At 43.8% G+C, this 27386-nt stretch overlaps 1 protein-coding gene across 2 annotated transcripts in view; it reads right to left on the bottom strand.

The window, feature by feature from the left end:
• The window catches only part of tspan15 (tetraspanin 15), a 166156-nt gene extending 141188 nt beyond the window's left edge, over positions 1–24968 (bottom strand). For both annotated transcript variants that reach the window (XM_063071144.1, XM_063071146.1), the window contains exon 1: positions 24820–24968. In XM_063071144.1, the coding sequence (XP_062927214.1) occupies positions 24820–24915 (96 nt within the window). In that variant the 5' untranslated portion in view covers positions 24916–24968. The remainder of the gene's footprint in view (positions 1–24819) is intronic.
• Between the last annotated feature and the right edge of the window lie 2418 nt (positions 24969–27386).

Here is a 27386-nt window from a genome sequence, read left to right on the forward strand (position 1 = left end):
AGGGACCCATTAATCGCTACTCTTTGTTTTCTGTCAGCCAGCTAATTTTCAATCCATGTCAGTACTCTACCCCCAATACCATGTGCCCTAATTTTGCCCACTAATCTCCTATGTGGGACTTTATCAAAGGCTTTCTGAAAGTCCAGGTACACTACATCTACTGGCTCTCCCTTGTCCATTTTCATAGTTACATTTATTGGAGCATAGGAAAATAAGTGTTGATCTTATAGAGGTGTATAAATCATGAGGGGCATAGATAGAGTGAAAGCACGCTGTCTTTTTTCCAGGTTTGGGAACCAGGAACTAGAAGGCGTAGGTTTAAAGTGAGAAAGTTTCGCTCAGAGTTGCCAGAGGAAGTGGTTGAAGCAGCTACATTAACAACATTTAAAAAGTGCTTGGACAGGTACATGGATGGTAAAAGTTTAGAGGGATATGGGCCAAACAGTGGCAACTGGGAACTTTGGTTGGCATGTACCAGGGCCCTGTTTCTGAGCCGTATGACTCTCTGATTCTATGAGCTCACACTTCTCAAGAGATTAAATTCCATCTGCCAATGCTCCACCCAATTTTTAATCTCATCTGTATCCTCCTGTAGACTTGGACAATTTTCCTTGCTACTAACTTTCCTTTCATCTGTAGACTTAATAATAAAACCTTAGATATTTATACCCAAATTGCAAACATGTTTCACAATTTTTAAAGGGTTCAGTTTTTTAAAAAAAATTTTCACGCAAATCCAATTATTATTTTAAGATTCAAAACACATTCTAAAGGATTTTGGATACTCAAGTTGCCGAAGAATTATTTGAAAATGCAATGACAGCATGGTGTTCAAGATGATCCATAGGCATAGATTATACAGCAAAGCTGAGGAAGGTAGTGCAGAAAATATTATCTCAACTAATTTTTGCTGCTTGATGTAGGAGCTGCTGAGGTTCTGGCCCAGGTATAGCACTCTGGTAATCAACATTCTCGCTATTCCTGTATAATTCTTCAGTGCAGGACAACAGCCAGACAAACCAAGCTTCAAACTTCCCTCTCTAAGAATTTTAAATATAGATATAAGATGTAAGAATTTTAAATGTAGATACATTGTTGTCATAGAACTCTTCCAGTGGAATTTCTCTTTGTTTATTGTAATGTTTTTAATGATCAAGTAATGACACTAGTGGTGTGTCTGGGGACCAGCTTACTGGCAAGCAGGTGGTCAGATGATCTTCTGTTTGACAGCTCTGCTATCTACCCAAATTCACCCAGATATGAAGAAGAAACGGTTTTGGCTCTGGGTCTAAGTGGCCTGGCCCAATGTGAGGAACGGCAGTGAAGGTGAAAAGCAGCAAGTAATGGCTATTGCCAAACGAAATCATTCTCTTCCACAGCAACCTATCGATTAATATGGTTCCACACTTGCTGGCCTCCAATTCTATAATTTTACATCATTTAGTAGGAAGATTAAATTAGGCAAATGGAAAACCTGGAGATTGCGTCATTTTACACAGGTAATGAATATGTCAAATGTGTAAAAATAAAGGGAAAGGCAAAGGTAAACATCAGTTCCTTAGAGGCAGAGGCAGGACAAATTATGATATGAAAGGAGGAAATGAGTATATTGGTCTTCACAGTAAAAGCCAATAAAATATAACAAAAACTGTGGAGCAAATTAAAATGAATGTCTTAAGGCAATTTAATATTAGAAATCAGATAGCAATAGAGAAGTTCAGGTACTGGGTGCACAACTTAAGCTGGCAGAGGGCCAAGTTGACAATCCGAATCAGTTCTGAAGGCCACACTGTATGTGAAAACACAACTGCTAGAACCTAACAGCCTAGCTTCTGTTTATACTGCTATGCGTAACAAGCAGCCACCAGCAATGATATCCACATTTGAAATGCAGGAGATTACAGTGATTTTGTGTGTTCAATGGCATAAATCACTTCAATCAGTTTTAGCCTTTGTCAGTCCCACAGAATTGATAGCAGTGTGGACCTGCATCCTGAAAACACTCAATTATGAGTATCTGTGGAAATCAAATTAAACTCCTAATCAGAAAATAGAGCAAATTTATCCCCACTTCCCAGCATCATCAACGGATTGTCAAAGTTAATTTGTCTTGCTTTTTTTGGTCTCATTTACTATATAGTTTCCTCTTGTGTTTGATCTCCCAAACTGAAACAGCTCACACCTGTCTGCATTAAACTCTGTCTGCCATTTCTCCATCCATATGTCCAGCTGCTCTTTATCCTGCTGTCTCTTTCAAAAACCTTCCTCACTATCCCCAACTCCAACAATTATTGTGTCATTTACAAATTTACTAACCAGTCCACTGATAAGTTTAGCTAAGTCATTTACTTAATATCACAAACAACAGAAGGGAGTAGAAACCTTCATTAATTCACCTCTGCTTCCATGAGGAAAGCATACAAAATGAGAAGCCATCAAAGGCAAAGCCATTTAAACTAATATCTCCCATTTGCTCCCTCATTCGAGGTTGCAAAGCAATAATTTAATCCACTGGTGGTGCATTTTGGGAGCACTAAAAAGGCCCAGATGTACACCATGGATGGTAGGGTCTTACTGAGGAACAGAGGGCCTTGGAGAACATCCAAAGATCCATGAAAGTAAAGAATGGGCAGAGTTAAGATGGTGCCAAATGGCAGACTCTCCGAGCTAATCTGCGGAAATAGCTTAAATTCCTCTCTTTAATGTCTCTTTTTTTCCCTTTTCAAGGTGGCTGGGGTTCTGTTGAGGTCCCTGATCTGCAACAACACTCAAAAAATACTTTTTCTCATGGCGATGAGTTGCTGTTCTTGGAACTCACCGACTGAGAGGCGCCATTTTCCTACACTCTTCAGTCGTGGCATGGAAGGCGCTGGGGTGCAGCCGATACCGCTGACTGATACGTCGCGGGGGAAGGAGCATCAGGATCTCGCTGTGACGGATGTGTGGATGGAGCTCTCTGTAGTCGAGCGTCTGCTGTTTCTCTCTCAATGGAGCGGAGGGTTTGCTGATGATTCTCGAGTCAGAGAATGTCAGAATAAAAAATGACATGGCAAACTGTGACATCATAATGGTGACTGTTGGTCTCCGGTTTCATTGTGAAATGGATGACACCTCACTGTCTCTTGTTAGTGGGGGGGGGGGGGGGGGGAGAGAGAGAGAGAGAGAGAGAGAGAGGGGGGGGGGGGAAGAGAGAGAGAGAGAGAGAGAGAGAGAGAGAGGGGGGAGAGAGAGAGAGAGAGAGAGAGAGAGAGAGAGAGAGAGAGAGAGAGAGAGAGAGAGAGAGAGAGAGAGAGAGAGAGAGAGAGAGAGAGAGAGAGAGAGAGAGAGAGAGAGAGAGAGAGAGAGAGAGAGAGAGAGAGAGAGAGAGAGAGAGAGAGAGAGAGAGAGAGAGAGAGAGAGAGAGAGAGAGAGAGAGAGAGAGAGAGAGAGAGAGAGAGAGAGAAAGAGAATGAATCTGTGACAAGTCAAACTGTCAGGCAAACAATAGATTTTGTTGACTGGAGATCATGGTCTCTCTTTGTGTGCTGTGCTGTTGCTTGGTGGGTGGTAGGGGCTGACAGTGGGGAGGGGGGAGATTGATGCTGTTTATGTGGGGAGAGGGGGATAGGGGGCTTGGGGGTTCTAACGTTTTTCTGTCATTCATTCCTTTGGGGTTCTGTTTTTCATGGATATCTTCGCAGACTACGTATTTCAGGTTGTATGCTGTATGCATCCTCTGATAATAAACGGAATCATTTAAACAGGTATTTCACAAAGATAGGAAGGCCTATGGAATACTGGCTTTCATCAGGGGCCATTGAATACAGAGTTAGGGAGGCTATTCTCCAACTTTACGAAACCTTGGTCAGGGCTGAGCTGGAGCCCAGTGTGTGGTTCTGCCACTGTGCCACATGAAGGGGAGGAGAGGAGGCAGAAGTGCCTGAGAAAAAACAGCTCAGTAATGGAGATAAGTGGGAGAGGCTCAGTCTGTCCTCCCTGGAACAAAGGTCACATGACTGAGGACTGCTGAACTATGCAGCGTAGAGGTAAGTTAGACAGCAGGGAAGTATTCACCATGTCAGAAGTGGATGAAACTAAAGGACACAGATTTAGAGTGAGGGGAAAGAGATTCGGAAGGGAAGCTGAGGTGACCCAGAGAGTGATGAGCAGGTGCCTGGAACACGCTGTTGGACGGAGTGCTGGAAGCAGGATCACTGACGGTAGCTATGAGGCTTCGAGGTGCGCAGTGGAATCGCCCAGACCGAGAAGCTATGACCAACTGCTCGTAGATGGGAATAACACACGATGAGTTGGGCTGAACGCCCCGTTTCCACGTTGTAAAGATCCTTTGACTCTATGGCTCTTTCATTCACGGTAACTAGGTTAATTCTGAAACGGACGTATCTTGTTATTCATTCGAATGCTGAGCTCTTCAAAGCTCATTAAACTTTTCAAACTGCACCATTCTTTCCTGTAATGACATGCACCAACCCTTTCACCACTTCAAGGTAGGATCTCAGGATGTTGCTATTAAATTGGCTTCTGCTTCTGTTAACTATTGAAAACCCATAAGTAGTGGTGTGAAAAAAAACAATCTAAAAATAAAACTATTGTTAACCATTTATTTACTAACCTGTTAACTAGTCAGATGCTTTTAACTACTTGTGTGTCAGGATTCACTTTTACACTGACCAACCTATACACTTTGTAAGAGTGCTTTGAAAATTTTCATCTGTTTCTGGTGCCCAGGCATCCTTAGTTCTGCTGCACTGCTTCTTCTCAATCGTCTCCTTTGTGACAGTGTCTGAAGCCGTGAGCCTGAAGATGTCGTTAATGGCAACTCATTTGTCCGGAGGAGGTCAGAGAGGAACTAGCAACCAGCTGGAATGGTGAGATCCAGAACACAATTGCTGCCCTGACAGCCCATGTGTCCATGTCGACTGTAATGTCTATCTATGCTACCAGCTCACTGCTTTAGGGCCCATTTCCTCCCAAATCCTTTCCTACCCCCGGCACCTATTCTGATGTCTTTTAAATATTGCAATGGCATCTGCTTCTACTATCTTCTCTGGCCCCTCTTTTGAAACATTCACCAACCTCAGAAAATATACCCCTCAGATCTCCTTTAGATTTCTCCCTCTCATTCAAACCTATGTCCTCTAATTCTAACGCCCCTGACATGAGATATAGGAGCAAAAGTAGGCCGTTCGGCCCATTGAGTCTGCCCCACAATTCCATCACGGTTGATTGTTTTCCCTCTCAAACCCCATTCTCTTGCCTTCTCCCCATGTCCTTACTAATCAAGACACGGCCCAGAAGAAGGCAATGGCAAACCACGTCTATAGAAAAATTTGCCAAGAACAATTATGGCCAAGACAATGATCGCCCACGTTATATGACACAGCACATAATGAATGAACCTATCACCCTCCACTTTAAATAACCCAATGACTTGGCCTCTGCAGCAATGAATTCCACAGACTGACCACCTCTAGCTTAAGAATTTTCTCCTTATCTCTGTGCTAAAGACATGTCCTTCTATTATAAGGATGTGCCCTCCGGTCCTAGACTCTCCCGCTTTTAGAAATATCCTCTCCACATCCACTCTATCCAGGCCTTTCAATATTCGATAGGTTTCAATGAGATCCCCCCTCACTCTTCCAAACTTCAGCAGGTACAGGCTCAGAGCTATCAAACACTCCTATGTTAATCCTTTACATTCTTGTGAATCTTCGCAAGTCCCTCTCGAATGCCAGCACATTCTTTCTTTTTTTTTCTTTTTTTTTCTGGTGTGTGCACCTGTGTGTGCGTGCGCGTCTGTGCGTGTGTGTGCGTGCGCATCTGTGCGTGTGTGTGCACGTGCGAGTCTGTGCGTGTGTGTGCACGTGCGAGTCTGTGCGTGTGCGTGCACGTGCGCGTCTGTGTGCGTGTGTGTGCGTGCGCATCTGTGCGTGTGTGTGCACGTGCGAGTCTGTGCGTGTGCGTGCACGTGCGCGTCTGTGTGCATGTGTGTGCACGTGCGAGTCTGTGCGTGTGTGTGCACGTGCGCGTCTGTGCGCGTCTGTGCGTGTGCGTGTGTGTGCATGTGCGAGTCTGTGCGTGTGCGTGTGTGTGCACGTGCGAGTCTGTGCGTGTGCGTGCACGTGCGCGTCTGTGCATGTGCGTGTGTGTGCGTGCGCGTCTGTGTGCGTGCGAGTCTGTGCGTCTGCGTGTGTGTGCACGTGCGAGTCTGTGCGTGTGCGTGTGTGTGCACGTGCGAGTCTGTGCGTGTGCGTGCACGTGCGCGTCTGTGTGCGTGTGTGTGCACGTGCGAGTCTGTGCGTGTGCGTGCACGTGCGCGTCTGTGCGTGTGCGTGTGTGTGCATGTGCGAGTCTGTGCATGTGCGTGTGTGTGCACGTGCGAGTCTGTGCGTGTGTGTGCGTGCGCGTCTGTGTGCGTGCGAGTCTGTGCGTCTGCGTGTGTGTGCACGTGCGAGTCTGTGCGTGTGCGTGCACGTGCGCGTCTGTGCGTGTGCGTGCACGTGCGCGTCTGTGTGCGTGTGTGTGCATGCGCGTCTGTGTGCGTGCGAGTCTGTGCGTCTGCGTGTCCGTGTGTGCGTCTGTGATGATGTCTTTTTCATGGCTTTTTACAAGGCGCAGAGCGAGAGAGAGAGAGACTGTGTGGGGCGCCACTCCTCACACAGACAATTTCGCAGTATTTTCCCTTCATTTTACGGGACCAAGTTGCGATCTCGACACTCAACCCGGCACGGATGGAAAGCCTACTCGGAGCGGACCTGACTAGTTTCGAACCCGGGAACCTCCACTTCCGGGTCCAGTGCCAATGTAGTTGCACCACTAGCCGGCCCAGCACATTCTTTCTTAGATAAAACTGCTCAAAATACTCCAAGTATGGTCTGATCAAAACCTAATGAAGTCTCAGAATTACAATGTCGCTTTTCTATTCTAGTCATTTTGAAATGAATGCTAACATTGTATTTGCCTTCCTTACCACTGACTCAACCTGCAAGTTAGCCTCCAGGGAATCCTGCACTAGGGCTCCTTTTGCACCTCCGATTTCTGAATTCTCTCCTGTTCAGAAAATAGTCTACAGCTCTACTTCCTCTACTAAAGGGCATGACCATACACTATACAGTGGATTCTAGTTAATTGGGCAGCTGCTTATTTGGGGCAACTCTTAAAGAACAAAAACTAATTGATAACATTGCCAGGATTCCCTTCATTTTTTCTGGCACGATATGTTGCTTAATGGGGTTGGGAGACTCTCACTGAACAGTTTCTAACTAGCGCTGGCTGCATGCATGCGGCCATTGGATACTATGCAGTGCACGCAGCAAACAATTTTTAAATAGCGTCAGACGCATTTGGTTGTGTTCAAAAAGCAGCGATTTTTGTCCTTGATAGTTGGCGAGAAATAAGCAGTAAGACAATTTGTAATAGTTTTGCTCGCTGCAGTTTCAAGCATTCAGGCTTGGAGATGCCGGAAATGGCTGTGAGTGAAAATGGAACGATTTCACTATTTCAACTAGTTAGGAACTATGAAGAATTTGCAGGTATCGACAATCATCTTGAATGTTACAATAAAAATGAAGATTTGAAGGATTTATCAGGGGCATTTTACAGAGGGCCATTACTGACCATTTCTGAGATGTGTGAGGAAGCTGGAATATTAGAGGAAACACACACATTCTTGGGAAAAACTTGTATGCCACTCAGACAGCTGAACAGGTCAGATCTGAGTCCAGGTACCTGGAGCTGGGGAGGGGTAGGGAGAGGGCAGCACTTCCATTAGTTGCTGTGAGAGTATTTGCAACAGGCAGAGTTTCAGATTCTCATTATCTTCTGGATGAATAAAATATCTGAGACAACATCCTGGTGAACCTCCTCTGTATCCTCTCCAGTGCAATTATGTCCTTCCTGATTTCTGGCCCGAGGACCTGAACGCTAGCTGTGACCTAACCAAATGTACAAATCCTCCAGGTGCAGTTTCATCAAACTCTGATACAAATGCAACAATATTTCCTTAATCAAAGTAGTGAAACCTTCTCATATGAAAGCGAACACACCACCCGCCTACTTGGTGGTTTGTTGTGCCAGTGTGTTGACTTTTAATGACATGCACACAGCACACAAAGGTCCCTTTGAATATTAAAACTAACCAATTGTTCACCATTCAACAAACTATACTCTGTTTCTCTGTCACGTGGATCAAAGTGGCTGACCTCAAAGGCACTTTAACACTCACACAGCTAGTCCATTTGTAGCCATACAGCAGGAAAACGGGCATTTGCGAACCAACTTGCCCATGCTGACCAAAGTGCCTTCCTGAGCTGCTCCTTTTTGCCTGCATTTGGCCCACAGCTCTCTAAGCCTTTCTTATCCATATACTGTACCTATCTAAATAGCTTTCAGCCATTGCAATTGTAATTGCCTCTCCCACTTGCCCTGGCAGTTCGATCCACATACCCACCACCCTCTGTGTGGAAAACCTTATATATAAAATAGTTAAATTAAATATATATATAAGGTTTGCACAATTTATTTATTTTAAATAATATATATACTTAATAGTTAAATAAGTTGTGTAAAAATAGAAACAAAAAAATAGTGAGGTAGTGTTCATAGTTTCCATGTCTATTTAGAAATCAGATTGTAGAGGAGGAGAAGCTGTTCCTGAAACGTTGGGTTATAAGGTCCTTAATCAGAGCAGCCCTCAGCCTCCTTCACTCCAGGGAAAAGACTCCCATCTAATCAAGTCTCTCAAGTCCCAGCAAGAGCCTTGTGAATCATTTAGAAAACAGAACGTAGAATACTATAGTATCTACAGGCCCTTTGTCTCACTATGTTGTGCCAACCTTACATACTCTAAGATCAATCTAACCTTTCCTTCCAACATAACCTCCATTTTCTATCATCCACGTGCCTATCTAAGAATTTTTTAAATGCCTCTGATGTATCTGCCTTTACCACCACCCTTGGCAGTGTATTCCATGCTCCCACCACTCTATGTGTAAAAAGATTACTTTCTTCTAATCACCTCAAAATGATGCCCCCCCCTCCTCATATTAGCCATTTCCACCTGGAGAAAAAGTCACTGGCTGTCTATTTGATCTGCACTATTTCTATCTTAATCATAGTCTTCCGAAATTTGGGCAAGCAAAACTGCACCCAATATGTGTTCTCATGAAAGTCTTATATGGCTATAATATAATATCCGAACCCTTGTACTCAATGTCCCTATCAATGATGACAGGCATGCTGTACAACTTCTCCACCACCCTGTCTACCTGTGTCACTATTTTCAGGGAACCATATACTTATACCCCTGGAACTCTCTGTTCTACAACACTCTCTGGGGCCCTATCACTCACTATGTATGTCTTATCCTGGTTTATCTTCCCAAGGTACATTACTTTGCACGCCTTGAGTTAAATTCCATCTGCGATTCCTTGCCTCACTTTTATAGTTGATCTAGAACCTGTTGTAACCTTAGTGAACCTTCTTCACTGTATTCAGGTAAGACTTTGTTTATCTCCTGTGGCTCCACACAAAGAAAACCACAGTTGCCTTAATGGGACCTATTCTTCCCTTAGTTACTCCCAGTATGCCAATGGAATCTTTAAGGATTCTTCTGTACCTTATCCGACAAGGTTATCTCATGTCACGTTCTCTTCAAGCCTTCCCGATTCCCTTCTTAGTTGTGGCTCTGCATCCCTAACACTTCTCAAGGAATTTACTTGATCCCAACTGCCTAAGCCTGCCATGTACCTCCTCCTTCTTCCTGATTTCCCACTACACTCTAACAGGAATCTGTTGTCCCTGAACTCTCCTCATTGCACTTTTAAAAGACTCCCACTTGCCAGGCATGCTTTTGCTTGTTAACAGCCTCACCTTAGTAACCTTTGCAAATTCCCGTGTGACGCCCTCAAAATTTGCCTCACCCTGACTTAGGACTTTAATGTGTGGAACAGTCCAATCTTTTAGAATTATGGAAGTTGGGCAAAACACTAGTGCTGAGGTTAGTGTAATGCTACCACACTGCCAGTGACCAGGGTTCAGTTTGTGCCACTGTCTATAAGGTGTTTGCATGTTCATCCTGTGACTGCAAGGGTTTCCTCTGTGTGCTCCAGTCTCTTCCCATATTACAAAGACCTGTGGGTTAGCAAGTTAATTTGTCAGATGGATGTAATTGGATGGTGTGGGCTTGCTGGGTCGGGAGAGCCTGTTACCTTGCTGTATCTCTAAATCTAAAATCTAAAATTATGGCCACTGGTTCCAATGTGCTTCCCTCGTTTCTGTTTGTTGCCAGCCTCCATTCCAAACAGGAAATGCTGCACACAGTCTCTAGTGGGGCCAGCCACATATTGTTAGAAAAAACTCTCATGGACATAGTGAATAAATTCCAGGTAGATTGATAAAATCAGGTTGGTGCTAGTTCTCAAGAGAAGAAATCTATAGAATGCCTACAAGATAGCTTTTTAGAGCAGCTTGTGGTTGTCCCACTAGGGGAAAGGCACCTCTGGATTGGGTGTTATGTAATGAACCTGATTTGATTAGAGGGTTTAAGGTAAAGGAACCTTTAGGAGACAGTGATCATAATATGATATTATTCACCATGCCGTTTGAAAGGGAGAAGGTCAGATGTATCTGTAATACAGTGGAGTAAAGGACGTTACAGAGGCATGAGAGAGAGAGGAGCTGGCCAAAGTTGATTGGAAGGAGGCACTAGTAGGGATGAGAGTTGGAGTTTCTGGGGGCAATTCAGAAGGCGTAGGATTGATATATCCCAAAGATGAAGAAGTTTTTATATGAGAGGATAAGGCAATCGTCGCTGACAAAGGAAGTCAAAAACAGCATTAAAGCAAAAGAAAGGCCATATAAATATAGCAAAATTGGGAAGCTTTTAAAAACAAACAGAAGGGATGAAAAAAAAACCATACAGAGAAAAAGGACAAACTATCAAGGGGAAATCTTGCCTGACAAATTGGCTGGAACTTTTTGAGGAAATAACAGGTAGGGTAGACAAAAGAGAGTTAGTGGATGTTGTTTACGTGGATCTTCAGAAAGAGTTGACGACGTGCCTCACGTGAGGATGCTTAGCAAGGTAGAAACCCATGGTATTACAGGAAAGATGTTAGCGTGGATAGAAGATTAGCTGACTGACAGGAGGCAAATAGTGGGATTAAGGGGAGGGGCTATTCTGGTTGGCTGCCGGTGACTGGGGTCAGTATTGAAACTGTTTCTTTTCCTGTTATATGCCAACAATTTGGATAATGGAATTTGGGTTTGCGGCCAAGTTTACAGATGATATAAAGATAGGTGGAGAAGCAGGTATTATTGAGAAAGCAGGGAGTCTGCAAAAGGACTTACATTGGGAGAATGGTCAAAGAAGAGGCAGGTGGAATATAGTGTAGAGAAGTGTATGGTTATGTGCTTTGGTAGATGGAATAAAGGGGTAGATTAAACAGTTAGAGAATACAAAAATCAGAGGTGGAAAGGGACTTGGGAGTTCATGTGCATGATTCCCTAAAAGTTAGCTTGCAGTATGAGTTGGTGGTAAGGAAGACAAATGCAATGTTAGCATTAATTTCAAGAGAATTAGAGTATAAGAGTAGGGATAAAATGCTGAGGCTTTACAAGGCTTTGGCCAGACTGCACTCTGAGAGTTGTGAGCAATTTTGGACCCCTTATTTAAGAAAAGTTGTGCTGGCATTGGAGAAGATCCGGAGGAGGTTCATGATAATGATTCCAGGAATGAAAGGGTTAACATATAAGGAGTGTTTAATGGCTCTGGGCCTGTACTTGCTGGAGTTTAGAAGAATGAGGGGAGATCTGATTGAAACCTATCGAATATTGAAAGGCCTAGGTAGAGTGGATGTGGAGAGGATGTTTCCAATTGTCGGAGAGTCTGGGACCAGAATGCACAGCCTCAAAATAGAATAAACTGTCTTGATACAGGGTCATGTCCATTTAGCCAGAGGGTGGTGAATCTGTGGAATTCATTACCATGGACGGTGGTGAGGGCCAAGTCACTGAGTATGTTTAAAGTGGAGGCTGATAGGTTCTTGATTCATCTGGGCATCAAAGGTTACAGGGAGACGGTAGGAGAATGGGGCTGCAAGGAATAATAAATCAGCCAAGATGGAATGGCCTAATTCTCCTCCTTTGTCTTATGTCTTATGGTATTATAATTGGTCACAACAGCTGCATTGCATTGCCTCTGCTAAACACTCTGCAAAGAATTTCAGATCTACCACCTGTTGGTGTCAAGCCCTCCTCCGACTCTCACTTCCATTTCCTGTGTTATGAGAGTTAAGATTCAGCTCAAGGTGAAAGACACATAGATACATCAAGCAGAAACACAACAGGTCAAGCACCATCTGCAGAAAGATAGGAATTGTTGACATTTCTGGTCAAACCACAGCAGTAGAACCCTGGTGCAGAATTTTGGCCTGAAACACCAACGGTCTTGATGCAAGGTCTTGATCTGAACTGTAGACAATTTCTTTCTTCCCGTGAATGGGGTTCAACCCACTGAACTTCCTCCAGGAGATTGCTGATCCAAATTCCATCATCTGCAGTCCCTTGAGTCTATATCATTTTGAGTACAGCAACAAGAAACTCAAATGAAATCAAAATCAACTAGCATCAAGGGGCAACTTTCCATAGTCTTCCAATCCTGTCTTGATACAAAGGAATGAAATTGGGTGTATAGACAAGCCTGACAAGTATAGATGGGTCAGCTTAACATCTGTGGTGGGAAAAGTTTAAGAAACAATAAATCAAAGAAAATTTACTAGGCATTTGAAGAAGCCCAGTTAATAGAGCCAAGAGCTTTGTTGAAGGTAAATAGTGCTCAATTAAACTGACTTTTTTAAAATGAGGGTAACATTGGAACAATGGCTTTTCCAAAATTCAATAATGGGACAAATGATACATTAAAGACTTAGATATGAAAATACAGAGTAAATTTTCAAACACCAAGCATGTGATGTGGTAGAGTGTGAAGAGGGCCTGGTGGGCTAGCGGAACAAACAGGGAAATCAAGAGAAAATGAAACTTCATACCCAATGGTTGGAATTTTACAATTCTGTTTCTTCGTAATTCTGGTTATCAATAAAGGCATCAGAGTCAGGTTTAATATCACAGATATATGTCATGAAATTTGTTGTTTTGCAACAGAAGTATAGTACAATACAGAAAACTTACAACTATAACTTACAATAAGAAATATATTAAAAAAATTAAAGCAAGTTGTGCAAATAATGAGCAAAAATAGTGAGGTAGCTTTCATGAGTTCATTATCTGTTCAGAAATTGATGGCAGAGGGAAAGAAGCTGTCCCTAAATTATTGAGTGTGTGTCTTCAAGCTCCTGTACACTCTCTCTGATGGCAATAATAACAAAAGAGCACATCCTGGGTGATGGGGGGGCTCATAATGTTGGATGACACCTTTTTGAGGCATCACATCTTGAAGACATCTTCAATGTTGGGGAGGCTAGCACCCATGACAGGGTGAGATTGCAACCCTACACAGCTTTCTTCCGATCCTCTGCAGTGCTCCGCCAAATATTGCAAAGAGTTAGAATGCTGTTCATGGTACGTCTGTATAAATTTGTTAAGAGTCTTTGGTGACATTCCAATTCTCTTCAAACTCCTAATGAGATACTCCTACTGATGGCCTTTTTCATAATTGCAGCAATATGTTGGGCATGCTGACATCCAGGAACTTGAAACTGCTGACCACTCGGTGAGGACTGGTATGTGTTTCCTCAGCTTCCCCTTCCTGAAGTCCATAATTAATTCCTTGGTCTTAATGATGTTGAGTGCAAGGTTTTAGTTGCAACATCACTCAATCAGCCAATCTATCTCACTCCTGTACATCTGAGATTCTGCTAATAATAGTCATGTCATCAGCTGTGAAGGTCCAGAACACAAATACTGTACCACGATAAGAAATGAGATGGGTAAATATAGCTTCAAGATCGGATTGGAGAAACTGAAATTATCCTTTTCTTTGAACACAGAAAGTTGAGGGGAAGTTTGATCCCAGCTTAGATACAGAAAAAAATAGAAAAAACTTCTCTTACTAGCGGATGTTTCATAAGCAGGAACACAGATTTAAGCCGATGGGCAGAAGATCCAAGGGGAACGTAAGAGAAAAGTTTATATGCTGACAGTGATTGTAATTTTAACTAAATGTCTGCAAGGCTGACGGAAACTAGCCATTCAGCAATTTAAAAAAAGGAATCTGAGAAGGCATAAAGTAAGGTAATGGGGGAAGAATAGGAAAAATGATCTGCAATTTGTTCTACAAAGATTTTTTGTCCCATAGACTCAATGGTCATAGCAACCGCCAATGAAAAATTGTGACTGGTGGAGCCCAAGCAGTTCAGTCCAGAAAACTGCTGTATCAGTTTTATAGATTTCAAAGTTAAACTTTCTTTGATTGGCTCAAGAAGTAATAAGGTTGCATCATATGTTTCTATTTGTAATTCTGGTGAGTAAACTCACAAGTAAAATTCTTGTCACATAAATCTAAAAAGGAACAGATTATTTATTTTTGACCATCAATTGTTTTCCCATCACTGAATTCCTGAACATTAAAAAGTAAACTTGCATTCAACTGTAGAGCCTTCAAAAATATTGGTTGCAAAGACAATTAAATACTGGGAATTCTGCAGTGAACGAGTCACCTCTTAACAATCAAACAGTATTTTGTTCAGTAACATGGGACATACAGCACTTAATAACTTTGAGCATGAACCCTGAACTCCGAGTCCAAAACCCGTTACCAAGAAAATACAAATGTTGGAAATCTAAATAAAAATAGAAAATGCACTCTGGCAACAGCTGTGGAAAGAGAATTATAGCTACTGTAACTCATGATTGGCTCATTCAGCTGATGAAGCATCCATTCCTCCCGTTATTAATTTATACTTTGGCTACAATATGTATGATTTATGAGTGCACTACAGCAACTCAACACTAATTTGCAATTATATAGTACTTCAGTGTGGAATCAGAAAAGAATTCCACAGGACAAAACAAACCCAAGCAATATAAGGAAATAAGAAATAGATTTCTAAAAGTTTGTTCAAAGTGGTACGTCCATTTGTGAAGATGTGCGTGACCCTACAACATTCAAGAAGTTCTTCAAGCAGGGCTAAGCAAACAACTGCCAGCACATTGTACACCATCCACAAATACTTTGTAATTACTTATCTTGGATACTCTGACAACCTCTGAAATTGAAGACCTCTACCATCAGAACAAAGAAGGTAACCAGCCTAAGAGAACACACCATTCAGTCATCACTATCCCCACTTGGAAACATTGCCAAATTCTGGCGTTCCCTACCAGACATCACAGGAAGGACAGTGGTAACTCAAGAAGGCAGTATTATATAATCAGATATACATGAGGGTGAATTTACCAACATCTGAATTAGTCACACAAATAAGCATGCTTATTGAATTTTTAAAATCACAGCTTAATATTTTGATGCCTACAAGGCATCCATCAAACTATCATTATTACATATTATCAGCCTTCGTCTTCTAAGCTGTATCAGGATAAACAACGCATCTTCTGAGACTCATGATGGAGCCTTCAAGTCTGGCGACAGAACAGCTCTCAGAGCAGCAGCCAGAAGAAACCTCATCTTAGGCATCAAGAGGGAAAAGACCACCTACACGCAAAAAAGTTCAGGAACGCCTTTCTGATAATGATCCCAGCATATGTCGAAACTTTAAGGGCTTTAAGGGCATTACAGACTATACAAGGAGAAACAGCATCGGCTGAAGCAGTGACACCTCCCTCCCTGATGCTCTAAACAACTTTTACGCATGCTTCGAGACATGCATCACAATGCCAGCTACGAAAGCTGCCCCTCTCCCAGGTGAGTGACCCACTGTCCATAACAGCAGCAGACATGAGAAGGACTCTGCAGAGAGTCAACCCCCGTAAGGTGGCCGGGCCAGACAACACCCCAGGCTAAGTACTCGGGGAGTGTGCACACCAATTCAATGGCATCTTCAACACTTCACTCATTCAGGCTGCATTCCCCACACGCCACCTTCAGATTTTAAAGGCTACTGCCCAGCGGCACTGATGCCAAACGTCATCAAGTGCTTTGAACGGCTGGTAAGTTCATTTATCAAAAACTCTATTCCTGTCACATTGGACACTCACCGATATGCTTACCAACAGACCCCCTTTATGCACCTGGTCCTGACATACCTAGAAAACTAGGACAGTACCCCAGAATGCTGTTTCTGGATTCTAGTTCAGCATTCAGCACTATTGTCCCACAGATCAAGGTGAACAAACTCCTACTGCTCGGTCTAAATGTACTACTGTGCAATTGGGTGTTGGACTTCCTAACCAACAGACTCCCCAGAGTCAAGATGCACAGCCACCTGCTCCCTCCCCATCATCCTCAGCACAGGTGCCCCCCCAGGGCCGTGTGCTGAGCCCGTTGCTGTACAGTCTGCTCACACATGACTGCACGGCCAAACACCCAGGCAATCACATTGTCAAGTTCACTGAAGACACAACAGTGGTGGGGCTCATCACCAACAATGATGAGACAGCCTTCAGAGAGGAGGTGGAAGAGCCAGGCAAATAACCTCTTCCTCAATGTCAACAAGGAGATTGATATTGACTTCAGGGTGTAAGGGTTTCAAAGGTTATGGAGAAAAGGCAGGAGAATGGGGTTAAGAGGGATAATAAATCAGCCATAATAGAATGGTGGAGTAGATTCAATAGGCCAAATGGTCTAATTCTGCTCCTATGTCTTGTGGTCTTCAGAAGAACTCGCATCACTCACATCCCTCTTCACATCAGGGATGGGGATAGGGGCGGGAGCAGTGTTACCTCTATAACCACAAGGAAGAACATCATCATTTCCAGTGCTTAATCAACGGGAAAGGTGTAGCAACACAAGAGAGACTACATTTGCAGGAATCTGGAACAAAATACATAATCAGTGTGTCAAGCTGAATTTGCAAAACCGAAGGGAGGTTGATGTTTCATGAATGACACTGTGTTGATGAACTGACACTCGGCTCCATAACACCAACACCACAATAACACTACACTCTCTATAACAGCCGTACCCCCACAAAGGACATCATCAATTATAACAATATTTCATATTAACTCAGTCCCATAGCAGCTCACCGAGAACAGGATCCGCTCAATTTCCTATATGCCTCATTGATGTTCTGGTGACACCCTACAAACATTAGCTTTATCTCAGTGTTAACAGTTTCACATTGGAGTCACAAGTTTCAAAACTTCCTTACTGTACTCTGGGGCATGTTACCTAGACTGATATTCCAGTTCAAGGAGCACTGCACTACCAGCATGGTACCTTCTCAGATGATACCTTCAACTGCTGGCTTTTGAAAAGCACAGACAAAACCAGCCGATTGTGGGAAGAAAGGCAGGGAAGTTACCCCTGGTGTATTTAGCAATTTTTGCTTCTTATGTCACCTCAGCAGCTGTTAAAAGTTGTAGAAACCTGCTGCCTGCAAATTGACAGCAGTGTTTCAAATCTCTTACTAGCTCTTCTTTCAGTTAGTCCCGACGAAGGGTCTCGGCCTGAAACGTCAACTATACCTCTTCCTAGAGATGCTGCCTGGCCTGCTGCGTTCACCAGCAACTTTTATGTGTGTTGCTTGAAATTCCAGCATCTGCAGATTTCCTCGTGTTAGCAGTGTTTCCTAATTGGCAAAAGTAACTATATCATTGAATGAAGTTTCTTTGGGGTGTATTAAGGTTGTGAAATGAAAGATCTAACTTCTTCTCTTCTTGCCTTCCATGGGACAATACAAAGGTTTGCAATACGAAGTCTGAGGATGTGCCAGTGCCAGGCTTCCTGGTACAAAAATTCAGAACACTCTGTGCTCTTGTGGTGCATCACACGAAGGAAAACATCCCAGTGTTCAACAGTAGCATTATCAAAGGAAACCACCTGAGGAGATTTTAGACTAGATGAACAATCAAGGATGCAGCTTTTCAGAATCAGATTCACCTTATTGCCAGTACGTGAAACACAGCAGAATTGATTGCAGTTTGGTGCCAAGCATAAAACACGGGACAATACCATAACAGACAAAACAATAACAACCAACAGTTTACAAGACAATAGCGCAAACAGCCATGAGCAATTAGCTGAATAGTCACATACACAAACGTCAAGAATCAAACTTAAATGAATGTGAACATATGAAAAGATTCAATAATTATCAACAGAACGAGTAGAGTAGGAAAGGCCATTTAATAAATGTTGTGCAGGGACAGTTAGGATATTACACCTGAGTGAGTATTGTTGAGAAGCTGGGTAGCTACAGGACAGAAGCTTCAGAGATGATGTGTAGTCCTGGTGTTGATGAACTTGTAGTCTCTCCCTGATGGCAATTTGGTGAATATGTGACTATGAGGGAGGGTGGAGTCAGCGGTAATTTTTTTTAGATGTTTTCTTTGCTAGGGCAGTAAACAGGTCTCTTAATGTCAGTAGCTGAGAGACAATGATCTTCTTTGATGAGTGGATCACTTTTTGCAGCCTGGACTTGGAGAGAGGAGGCAGCAGGAAACCAACTGACGGAGCTGACGGAGGTGGTCACAACACGCTCAATGATGGCTGAGTAAAAATTCATCAGGATACACCATGAGGTGTTAAGTTTCATAAGCTGCATCTTAAAGAAGGAAAGAAAGATAGAAAGTTTTATGGAAGGCATTCCTGAATTGAAGGCCTTGGAATCTGAAAGCTAGATTACCAGCAACACAGTGATTAAAACCAAGATCAAGAGTACAGATGTCAGGAAATCTAGAAGCGGCTTTCCCCAAATGCAGAACAGCGGAGAAGATATACAGATAGGACCTCCGGGCATTTAGAGAATCATGGTCTGATCAGAGACAGTCAACGTGGCTTTGTGAAGGGCAGATCGTGTCTAACAAGCCTGATAGAGTTCTTTGGGGAGGTGACCAGGCATATAGATGAGGGTAGTGCAGTGGATGTGATCTACATGGATTTTAGTAAGGCATTTGACAAGGTTCCACACGGTAGGCTTATTCAGAAAATCAGAAGGCATGGGATCCAGGGAAGTTTGGACAGGCGGATTCAGAATTGGCTTGCCTGCAGAAGGCAGAGGGTCGTGGTGGAGGGAGTACACTCGGATTGGAGGGTTGTGACTAGTGGTGTCCCAAAAGGATCGGTTCTGGGACCCCTATTTTTCGTGATTTTTATTAATGACCTGGATGTGGGGGTAGAAGGGTGGGTTGGCAAGTTTGCAGATGACACAAAGGTTGGTGGTGTTGTAGATAGTGTAGAGGATTGTCGAAGATTGCAGAGAGACATTGATAGGATGCAGAAGTGGGCTGAGAAATGGCAGATGGAGTTCAACCCGGAGAAGTGTGAGGTGGTACACTTTGGAAGGACAAACTCCAAGGCAGAGTACAAAGTAAATGGCAGGATACTTGGTAGTGTGGAGGAGCAGAGGGATCTGGGGGTACATGTCCACAGATCCCTGAAAGTTGCCTCACAGGTAGATAGGGTAGTTAAGAAAGCTTATGGGATGTTAGCTTTCATAAGTGGAAGGATAGAGTTTAAGAGTCACGAGGTAATGATGCACCTCTACAAAACTCTGGTTAGGCCACACTTGGAGTACTGTGTCCAGTTCTGGTCGCCTCACTATAGGAAGGATGTGGAAGCATTGGAAAGGGTACAGAGGAGATTTACCAGGATGCTGCCTGGTTTAGAGAGTCTGCATTATGATCAGGTATTAAGGGAGCTAGGGCTTTACTCTTTGGAGAGAAGGAGGATGAGAGGAGACATGATAGAGGTATACAAGATAATAAGAGGAATAGATAGAGTGAATGGCCAGCGCCTCTTCCCCAGGGCACCACTGCTCAATACAAGAGGACATAGCTTTCAGGTAAGGGGTGGGAAGTTCAAGAGAGATATTAGAGGAAGTTTTTTTACTCAGAGAGTGGTTGGTGCGTGGAATGCACTGCCTGAGTCAGTGGTGGACGCAGATACACTAGTGAAGCTTAAGAGACTACTAGACAGGTATATGGAGGAATTAAAGGTGGGGGGTTATATGGAAGGCAGGGTTTGAGGGTCGGTTCAATATTGTGGGCCGAAGGGCCTGTACCGTGCTGTACTATTTTATATAGTGGTGAACTATAACTTTAATAATAAACTGCAGAATAACAAGCCAGAACAGAGACTTAACACAACAAGGCAACAAGGTAACTGAAAGCTAGGAGCAAATGCTTGAGGTTGCTGTTTGAGGGAGCGCCGTCGGACCCATTCAACTATGCTGTGCACCATCTCTGGGTCCATAGTTATGAATGGATGAAAGGACATAACTCAGGAAGGAAATTACTGGGGTGTGGAACTGGCATTTTTCTAACTTGCAGATACAGCTGGTTTTCAAGGAGACACTGAAGGACTGAACGTTTATGACAGACGTGATCTCTGGGGTCCTCGGTCCTTGGAGAAGATGAGGGTGTTGTTGAGGTAGACAAACATATACCTTCGTGGCATATCTCAGAGGATCTCGTTGTTGAAGGCTTGGGAAACGGCTGGACTGTTGGAAAGTCCTAAAGGCATCACCAAATATTCATAGTGGCCGTTGGGTGTTATGAACATTGTTTGCCACTCACCCCCTTGTGGATGTGGATCAGGTTGTAGGCGCTCCACAGACCCAGTTTGGTGAATATCTGGGCCCTGTGGAGTGTTTTGAATGTGCTATCTAAAAATGGGAGAGGGTAGTGGTTCTTCATGCTGAGAGTCCCGCATCGTTCGGGGACTGGGATGGATGAACGGAGCTGTGCTCTAGCGCTTCGGCAAAGAAAGGCAGAGGGTGAACAGACAACCTGGGGGGTGGGGGGTGGGTGCCCGGGAGAAGGCAGATTGCATCGTCATGTGGTCTGTCGGGCAGCAGAGGGCTGGCTTCCCTTTTTCTGAAGGCGATGGCTGAGTCAAGGTATTCCTGTGGGAGTTTGGTGAGGTCGACAATTTCCTCTGTTTACGTGGATTTCTCGGGTGAAGTCAGCTGAGGTTGTGGGCAGGTGGGTACACAACACAGCAGTGAACCAGATGACCACGCAACGTGGGGGTTGTGAGTGGACAGCTGGAATAACCCTGGATGAGAGGAGCGTTGGGTGCATCAATAAGGAGAAAGTGAATGGACGCAGTGTTCTCTGATGCTCATGTGAACAGGTGGTGTGCACACTCTGACCATCTCAGACCCGAAGGGATGTCCATTAATGGCCGTGTTCCCGACAGGATGAGAAATATGCTCAGTAGGGAGTGCTGCACACACAAAGTCCAGTCCAGAAGGTTACCTCCTCTGCCGGAATCCACCAGAGCCTCCAGTGTGTGTAGAGCCAGGGGGGTGTGGAGGAGGACAGAGAGAATGTTGGGCTGTGCTGCTGGAACTACCGTCATCAAAATCCCCGGCCTTGCCTGCTGTTGGTGACTGAGATGGAGGTCGAATCGTTCGGACAGAGATGACGCTCAGTACTTGGTGTCAGAGAGCTGATCAGAGCTCGAAGTTTTCAGATGACTCAGAGTTGGACTGTGGTTGGGTACGGCAGGGAGAGTTTTTCTTCCTTCTCCTGTCTGCGTGAGATGTGGGACATTTGAGAGACTTTGAACTTTTATTGTGCTCATGGACTTCTTCATCAAGTTATGGTATTGTTGCACTGTTGTAACTATATGTTATAATTATTTGGTTTTGTTAATTTTTTTCAGTCTTGGTCAGTCCTGTGTTTGGTGATATCACACTGGAGGAAATATTGTATCATTTCTTAATGCATGCATTACTAAATGACAATAGTAGAGGACTGCGTGTCTTCATAATCTAAATCCTGGTAGTGGTGTACGTTCCACCTCAGACTAAATGAAGAACTCTCTGAACAACCACCACCAACGTATCACCTGTGGAACCAGAGGAGCCAATACACTTGATCACTGTTATACCACCATCAAGGACACTTACTATGCCATCCCGTACCCACACCTTGGACAGTCTGATCACCTGGTTGTACTTCTACTCCTAGTGCAAAGGCAGAGTCTGAACACCAATGGTGAGGGCCAAGGGAGGCAGAGGAGCGCTTACAGGACTGCTTTGAGTCAGTGGGGTGGACAATATTCAAGGGTTCATCTTTGAGTCTGAATGATTACACTACAGTTGTCACTAACTTCATCAAGACCTATGTGGATGAGTGTGTGTCTTCAAGAACATACTAGACATACCCAACCAAAGGCTGTGAATGAACCAGGAGATTCATAGTTTGCTAATGTCTAGATCTGTGGTTCAAGACCGGTGATCAAGAGCTATACAAGAGGTCCAGTTACGACCTTTGAAAGGCTATTTTAAGGGTGGTAAAACAATTCTGATTGAGGTTACAGACAGAATCAGATGTACGTCAGCTCAGGCAGGGTTTGCAGGCCATTATCTTCCTACAACGTGAAACCTAACATCATGAATGGCTGTGATGCTCCACTTCCAGATCAGCTCAACGCCTTTTATGCATGCTTTGAAAGGGAGAATAAAACTACACCTGTGCAAATCCCTGCAGCATCTGGTGACCTTGTGATCCTTGTCTTGAAGGCTGACGTCAGAACATTTTTCAAGAGGGTGAACATTTTCAAGGCATCGGGTCCTGATGGTAGACCTGGTAGGGCTCTGAAAACCTGTGCCATCCAACTGGCTGGAGTATTCAAGGATATCTTCAATCTAACTGCTACAGGCAGAGGTTCCCACCTGCTCGAAAAGGGTGACAATCATACCGGTGCCCAAGAAGAGCAGGGGTGAGCTGCCTCAATGACTATCACCCAGTGGCACTCACAACTACTATGATGAAGTGCTTTGAGAGATCGGACATGGCTAAAACCAACTCATGCTGTAGGAAGAACCTATACCTGCTGCCATTTGCCCATTGCCACAATAGGTCGACAGCAAATGCGATCTCATCTGCTCTCCAAGTGGCCTTGGATCACCTGGACAATAGTAATAGCTACATCAGGCCACTGTTTCTTGATTCAATATTCAACACAATCATTCCCTCAGTTCTACTCAACAAGCTCCAAAGCCTGGGCATCCATAGCTCCCTCTGCATCTGAATCCTCAACTTCCTCACCACAAGACCACATTCTGTGTGGATCAAAAATAATATTGCCTCCTTGCTGACAATCAACACTGGAGCACCCCGAGTATGCATCCTTAGCCCACTGCTCTGCTCTCTTCACACCCATGGCTGTGCGGCTAGGCGCATTTCAAATGCTATCTGTAAACTTAACGACGATACAACTATTGTTGGCAGAATTTCAGATGGTGATGAGGAGGCACACAGGAGTGAGATAGATCAGCTGGTTGAGTGGTGTCACAACAATCTTGCACACACTGTCAGTAAGACAAAGGAACTGATTGAGGACTTCGGGAAAGGGAAGTTGAAGGAACACACACCAATCCTCAATGAGGGATCAGAAGAGGCAAGGGCGAGCAGTTTCAAGTTCCTGGGTGACAACATCTCTGAGGATCTATCCTGGACCCAATATATTGATGCAATTACAAAGCAGTCCTGACAGTGCCTACATTTCAATAGAAGTTTAAAGAGAATTAATAGGTCATCAAAGACATTCACAAATTTCTACAGATGTACCATGGAGAGCTTTCTAACTGATTTCATCAGCGTCTGGTATGGAGGGACAGGATCGGAAAAAGTTGTAGAAAGTTGTAAGCTCAGCCAGCCCTGTCATGGGTATTGGTCTCTCCAGCAACCAGGACACCTCAGAAAGGTGGCATCCATCAGTAAGGACCCCCATCACCCAGAACTTGCCCTCTTCCCATTGCTACCATCAAGGAGGAGGTACAGGAGCCTGAAGACACACACTCCATGTTTCAGGAACAGCTTCTTCCTCACCACCATCAGATTTCTGAATGGACAATGAACCCGTGAACTCCACCTCAGTATTTTTTTCCTTCTCTTTTTGCACTACTTACTGGATTTAATTTAATATATTTATATACATACATGTTATTGTAATTTATAGTGTTTTTAAATATGTATTGCAATGTACAGCTGCCGCAAAACAACAAATTTCAAAACATATGCCAGTGATATTAAACCTGATTCTCAATCTGATAATAAGAATATTTCCCCTTGGGCTTAACGTGGGAGGTAGGAGGTTTATAGGAGAGACTTAGAAGGGATCTGGGTTTTGGGGTGTGAAGATATCTTTACACACAGACTGTAATGACGTTTGGCATGCACCACCTGAGCACCTGTTACAGGTAGATATTCTCACACGTTTAAGCAGAATCCAGACAGGCACTTGAATCACCAGGGGAAAGAAGGCTATATCCTCATGAAGGTAAACTGGATTATGGACCGATGCAGTTGGTTAGCATGGACATGATGGGCAGAAGGGCATCCTTCTGTGCTGTTATGAGGCAAGCCATGCAGAGACGTGTAAACACAAAAGGTGAGAATTTTATAAATGATCGCTTTACTAACCAGGTCTGCCAGCAAGCAGGTGATGAATGTTAAAATACTGGCAAAAGTCTTGGATGATCTGAACTTTGCACAATATAACAAGGGCATGGATACGTATTTCAACAAGAGTTGAGCGGGGCCATAGTTAGGAAAACTAATTCAGATGGAATAATTGTCAGGAAAGAGGTGGTTCTGGTTAATGTCAGTTTGTTCCCGAAGTTCAGGTGCTCTGTTGACATTCGGACGTGGGCTGTTCCTACCACCACATATGCAGTGCTCTCCCTCCCTTCACACGAGTTGCCGCCGCTGCCGGTTGACACTTACCCAGAAGAAGGTGGCGTACGCGACCAGCGTGAATTTGAGGTACATATAACTGAGGCGTTGGCAATAGTTGCGCGGCCCCACTGCGCGATTTGCCATTCTAGCCGTTGTCAGTCCACTTTACCTGAAGTCAGGTCCTGGTTGACAAACTCTTTTCCGGTTTATTCGTACCAGACTCCACCACGCCCTGGCACAGTCGCCAATCAGCAACTCGATTATCTGTGACTGACATTACAGCCACCAATCAGAGCAAGCCAAGCCCCAAAACCAACCGAGGAAGCAGTGCGCCCTCCACCGTGGGCGAGGGTGGGAACAGCGGCCAAGGAAGGGCGGTTGGTTGTCCAGTTGTTGGCAAACTGGAGTTTTACCAACAACTCCCTTTCCATAAATAGTTTCCTCAATATAAAGACTTTATCTCTGGTCGAATTAACAAGCAGCAATGCGGGAAATAACTATCTAAGTTCAGGAAGTCAACAAACGTATCGAAAAGCCCGTTCACGAACGAATTCGTGATCAGAAAAGCATTGTGAGCCTCACACAATAGGTTCAACAAAGGAAGGTCCAAATTAGAAACTTAAGTAACTAGTGTAGATGTAATTTAAACGGGTATCGTTAGTTGATAAGTACTTTTAAAAAGATTGCCATTGAGACAATATTTGTAAGGAGACACAATATATAAAAGCTACTTTAAGAATTCTACTAGCAAGAACTAATCTCAGAAAGTTGACGAGGGACGCTGCTGCTGATCTGAACTGTTAGATTCTAAGTGCAGTTTTTAGTCCACAGGTAGAGTGCACTGCTGAATGGTTGCAGTTTCATGTGGTGCTACTGGCATTTTATCGGGAGATTCAGGACTCAGATATAGACATTTTGAATAATCCCGGGAATGAAAGAGTTAATGCATGAAGAGCGTTTGATGGCTCTGGGTCTGTCCTAGCTGGAGTTTAGAACAAGGAGGGGTTTCTAATTGAAATCCCTAGATAGAGTGGATGTGGAGAGAATGGTTCCAATAGGACCTCAGAACAGAGGGACGTCCAGTTAGAACTGAGGTGAGAAGGAATTTCTTTTGTCATTGAGTATATTTAAAGCATAGCACAGAGCCATTAAATACCTATAGTCTAGATAGGAAAGGGATGATAGCGGAGATGAATGAGTGGCTGGGGAGATGGTGCAGGGGCAGGGTTTCAAATTCTTGGATCATTGGAACATTTTATGGGGAAGGGGTGACCTGTACAAGAGGGATGGATTGCTCCTGGACTTCAGGGGAACTAATATCTTGGCCTGGAGGTTTGCTATTGCTACTTGGGAAGATCTAAATTAGTTCTGGGGGGTGGGGGGTGGGAGTGCTGGTAGGCAGATTACCAGGTCAACAAGTGAAGGATCAGACAGGGAGGTGGATGTCAGGGAAAGTGTTGAAATAATGGGTACAATGGGACTGATAGTTTGAAGTGTGTATATTTTAATGCTAGGAGTATTATGGGTAAAAGTGATGAATTTATTAGAGCATTGTACATGGAACTACGATGTTGTGGCCATTGTAGAGACTTGGCTGAGAGGGGGGCAGGAATGGGTAATTAATGTACCAGGTTTCTGAAGTTTTAGAAAAGGTAGATAGAGAAGGAGGTAAAAGAAGTGTGTGTGTGTGTGTGAAGAATTGCACTACTAATCAGGGATAATATCACAGCTACACTCAGGGGAGACATAATGGAGGGGTCAAGATACTGAGTCCATTTGGGTAGAACTCAGGAGCAGGAAGTTGCAATCACATTGATGGGATTGTACTACAGACCCCCTAATAGTCACCGGGAGAGGAACAGATATGTAATCAGATTAAGGAAATATGTAAAAATAATTGGGTTGTTGTATGGGGAATTTTAACTTCCCTAATATAAACTGGGACTTTCTTAGTGTAAGGGGTTCAGATGGGACAGAATTTGTTAAGTGTATCCAGGAGGGTTTCTTAAATCAATATTTGGATGGTCTAATGAGAGGACCTCGTGTTGGGAAAGGAGCCTGGCCAGGTGACTGACCTTTCAGTGGGTGAACAGTGAGAACAACTCCTTAACTTTCAGGGTAGTAAAAGATAAGAATAGGGATGCTCCTTGTTGGAGAGTCTTAAATTGGAGTAGGGCAAATTACAAGGGCATTAGGCTGGAACTAAGAAGAGTTAATGGGGAACGACATTTTTCTAGCAAGTCCACATCAGACATGTGGAGGGTGTTTAAAGACCAATTGCACAGAGTGCAGGGAAGTTACATTCCTGTTAGAAGGAAGGGTGGGATGGAAAGGTAAGAGAACCTTGGATGTCCAGAAAGTGATGAATTTAGACAAGAAGAAAAAGGAAAAGTATGTAAAGCTTCGGAAGTTGGGATCAAACTGAGCACATGAGGAATATAAAGAAGCCAGAAAAGAACTAAAGAAGGGAATTAGGAAAGCCAGGAGGGGCCATGAAAAGTCCTTGGCAAGTACAATTAAGGTGAATCTCAAGGCATTCTGTACATACATCCACAGCAAGAGGATAACTAGGGAGAGGGTAGGATCACTCAAGGATAAAGAGGGGAACATTTGTT

The sequence above is a fragment of the Mobula hypostoma genome, chromosome 19 (genome assembly GCF_963921235.1).
Source record: "Mobula hypostoma chromosome 19, sMobHyp1.1, whole genome shotgun sequence".
In the NCBI taxonomy this organism is placed as follows: Eukaryota; Metazoa; Chordata; class Chondrichthyes; order Myliobatiformes; family Myliobatidae; genus Mobula; species Mobula hypostoma.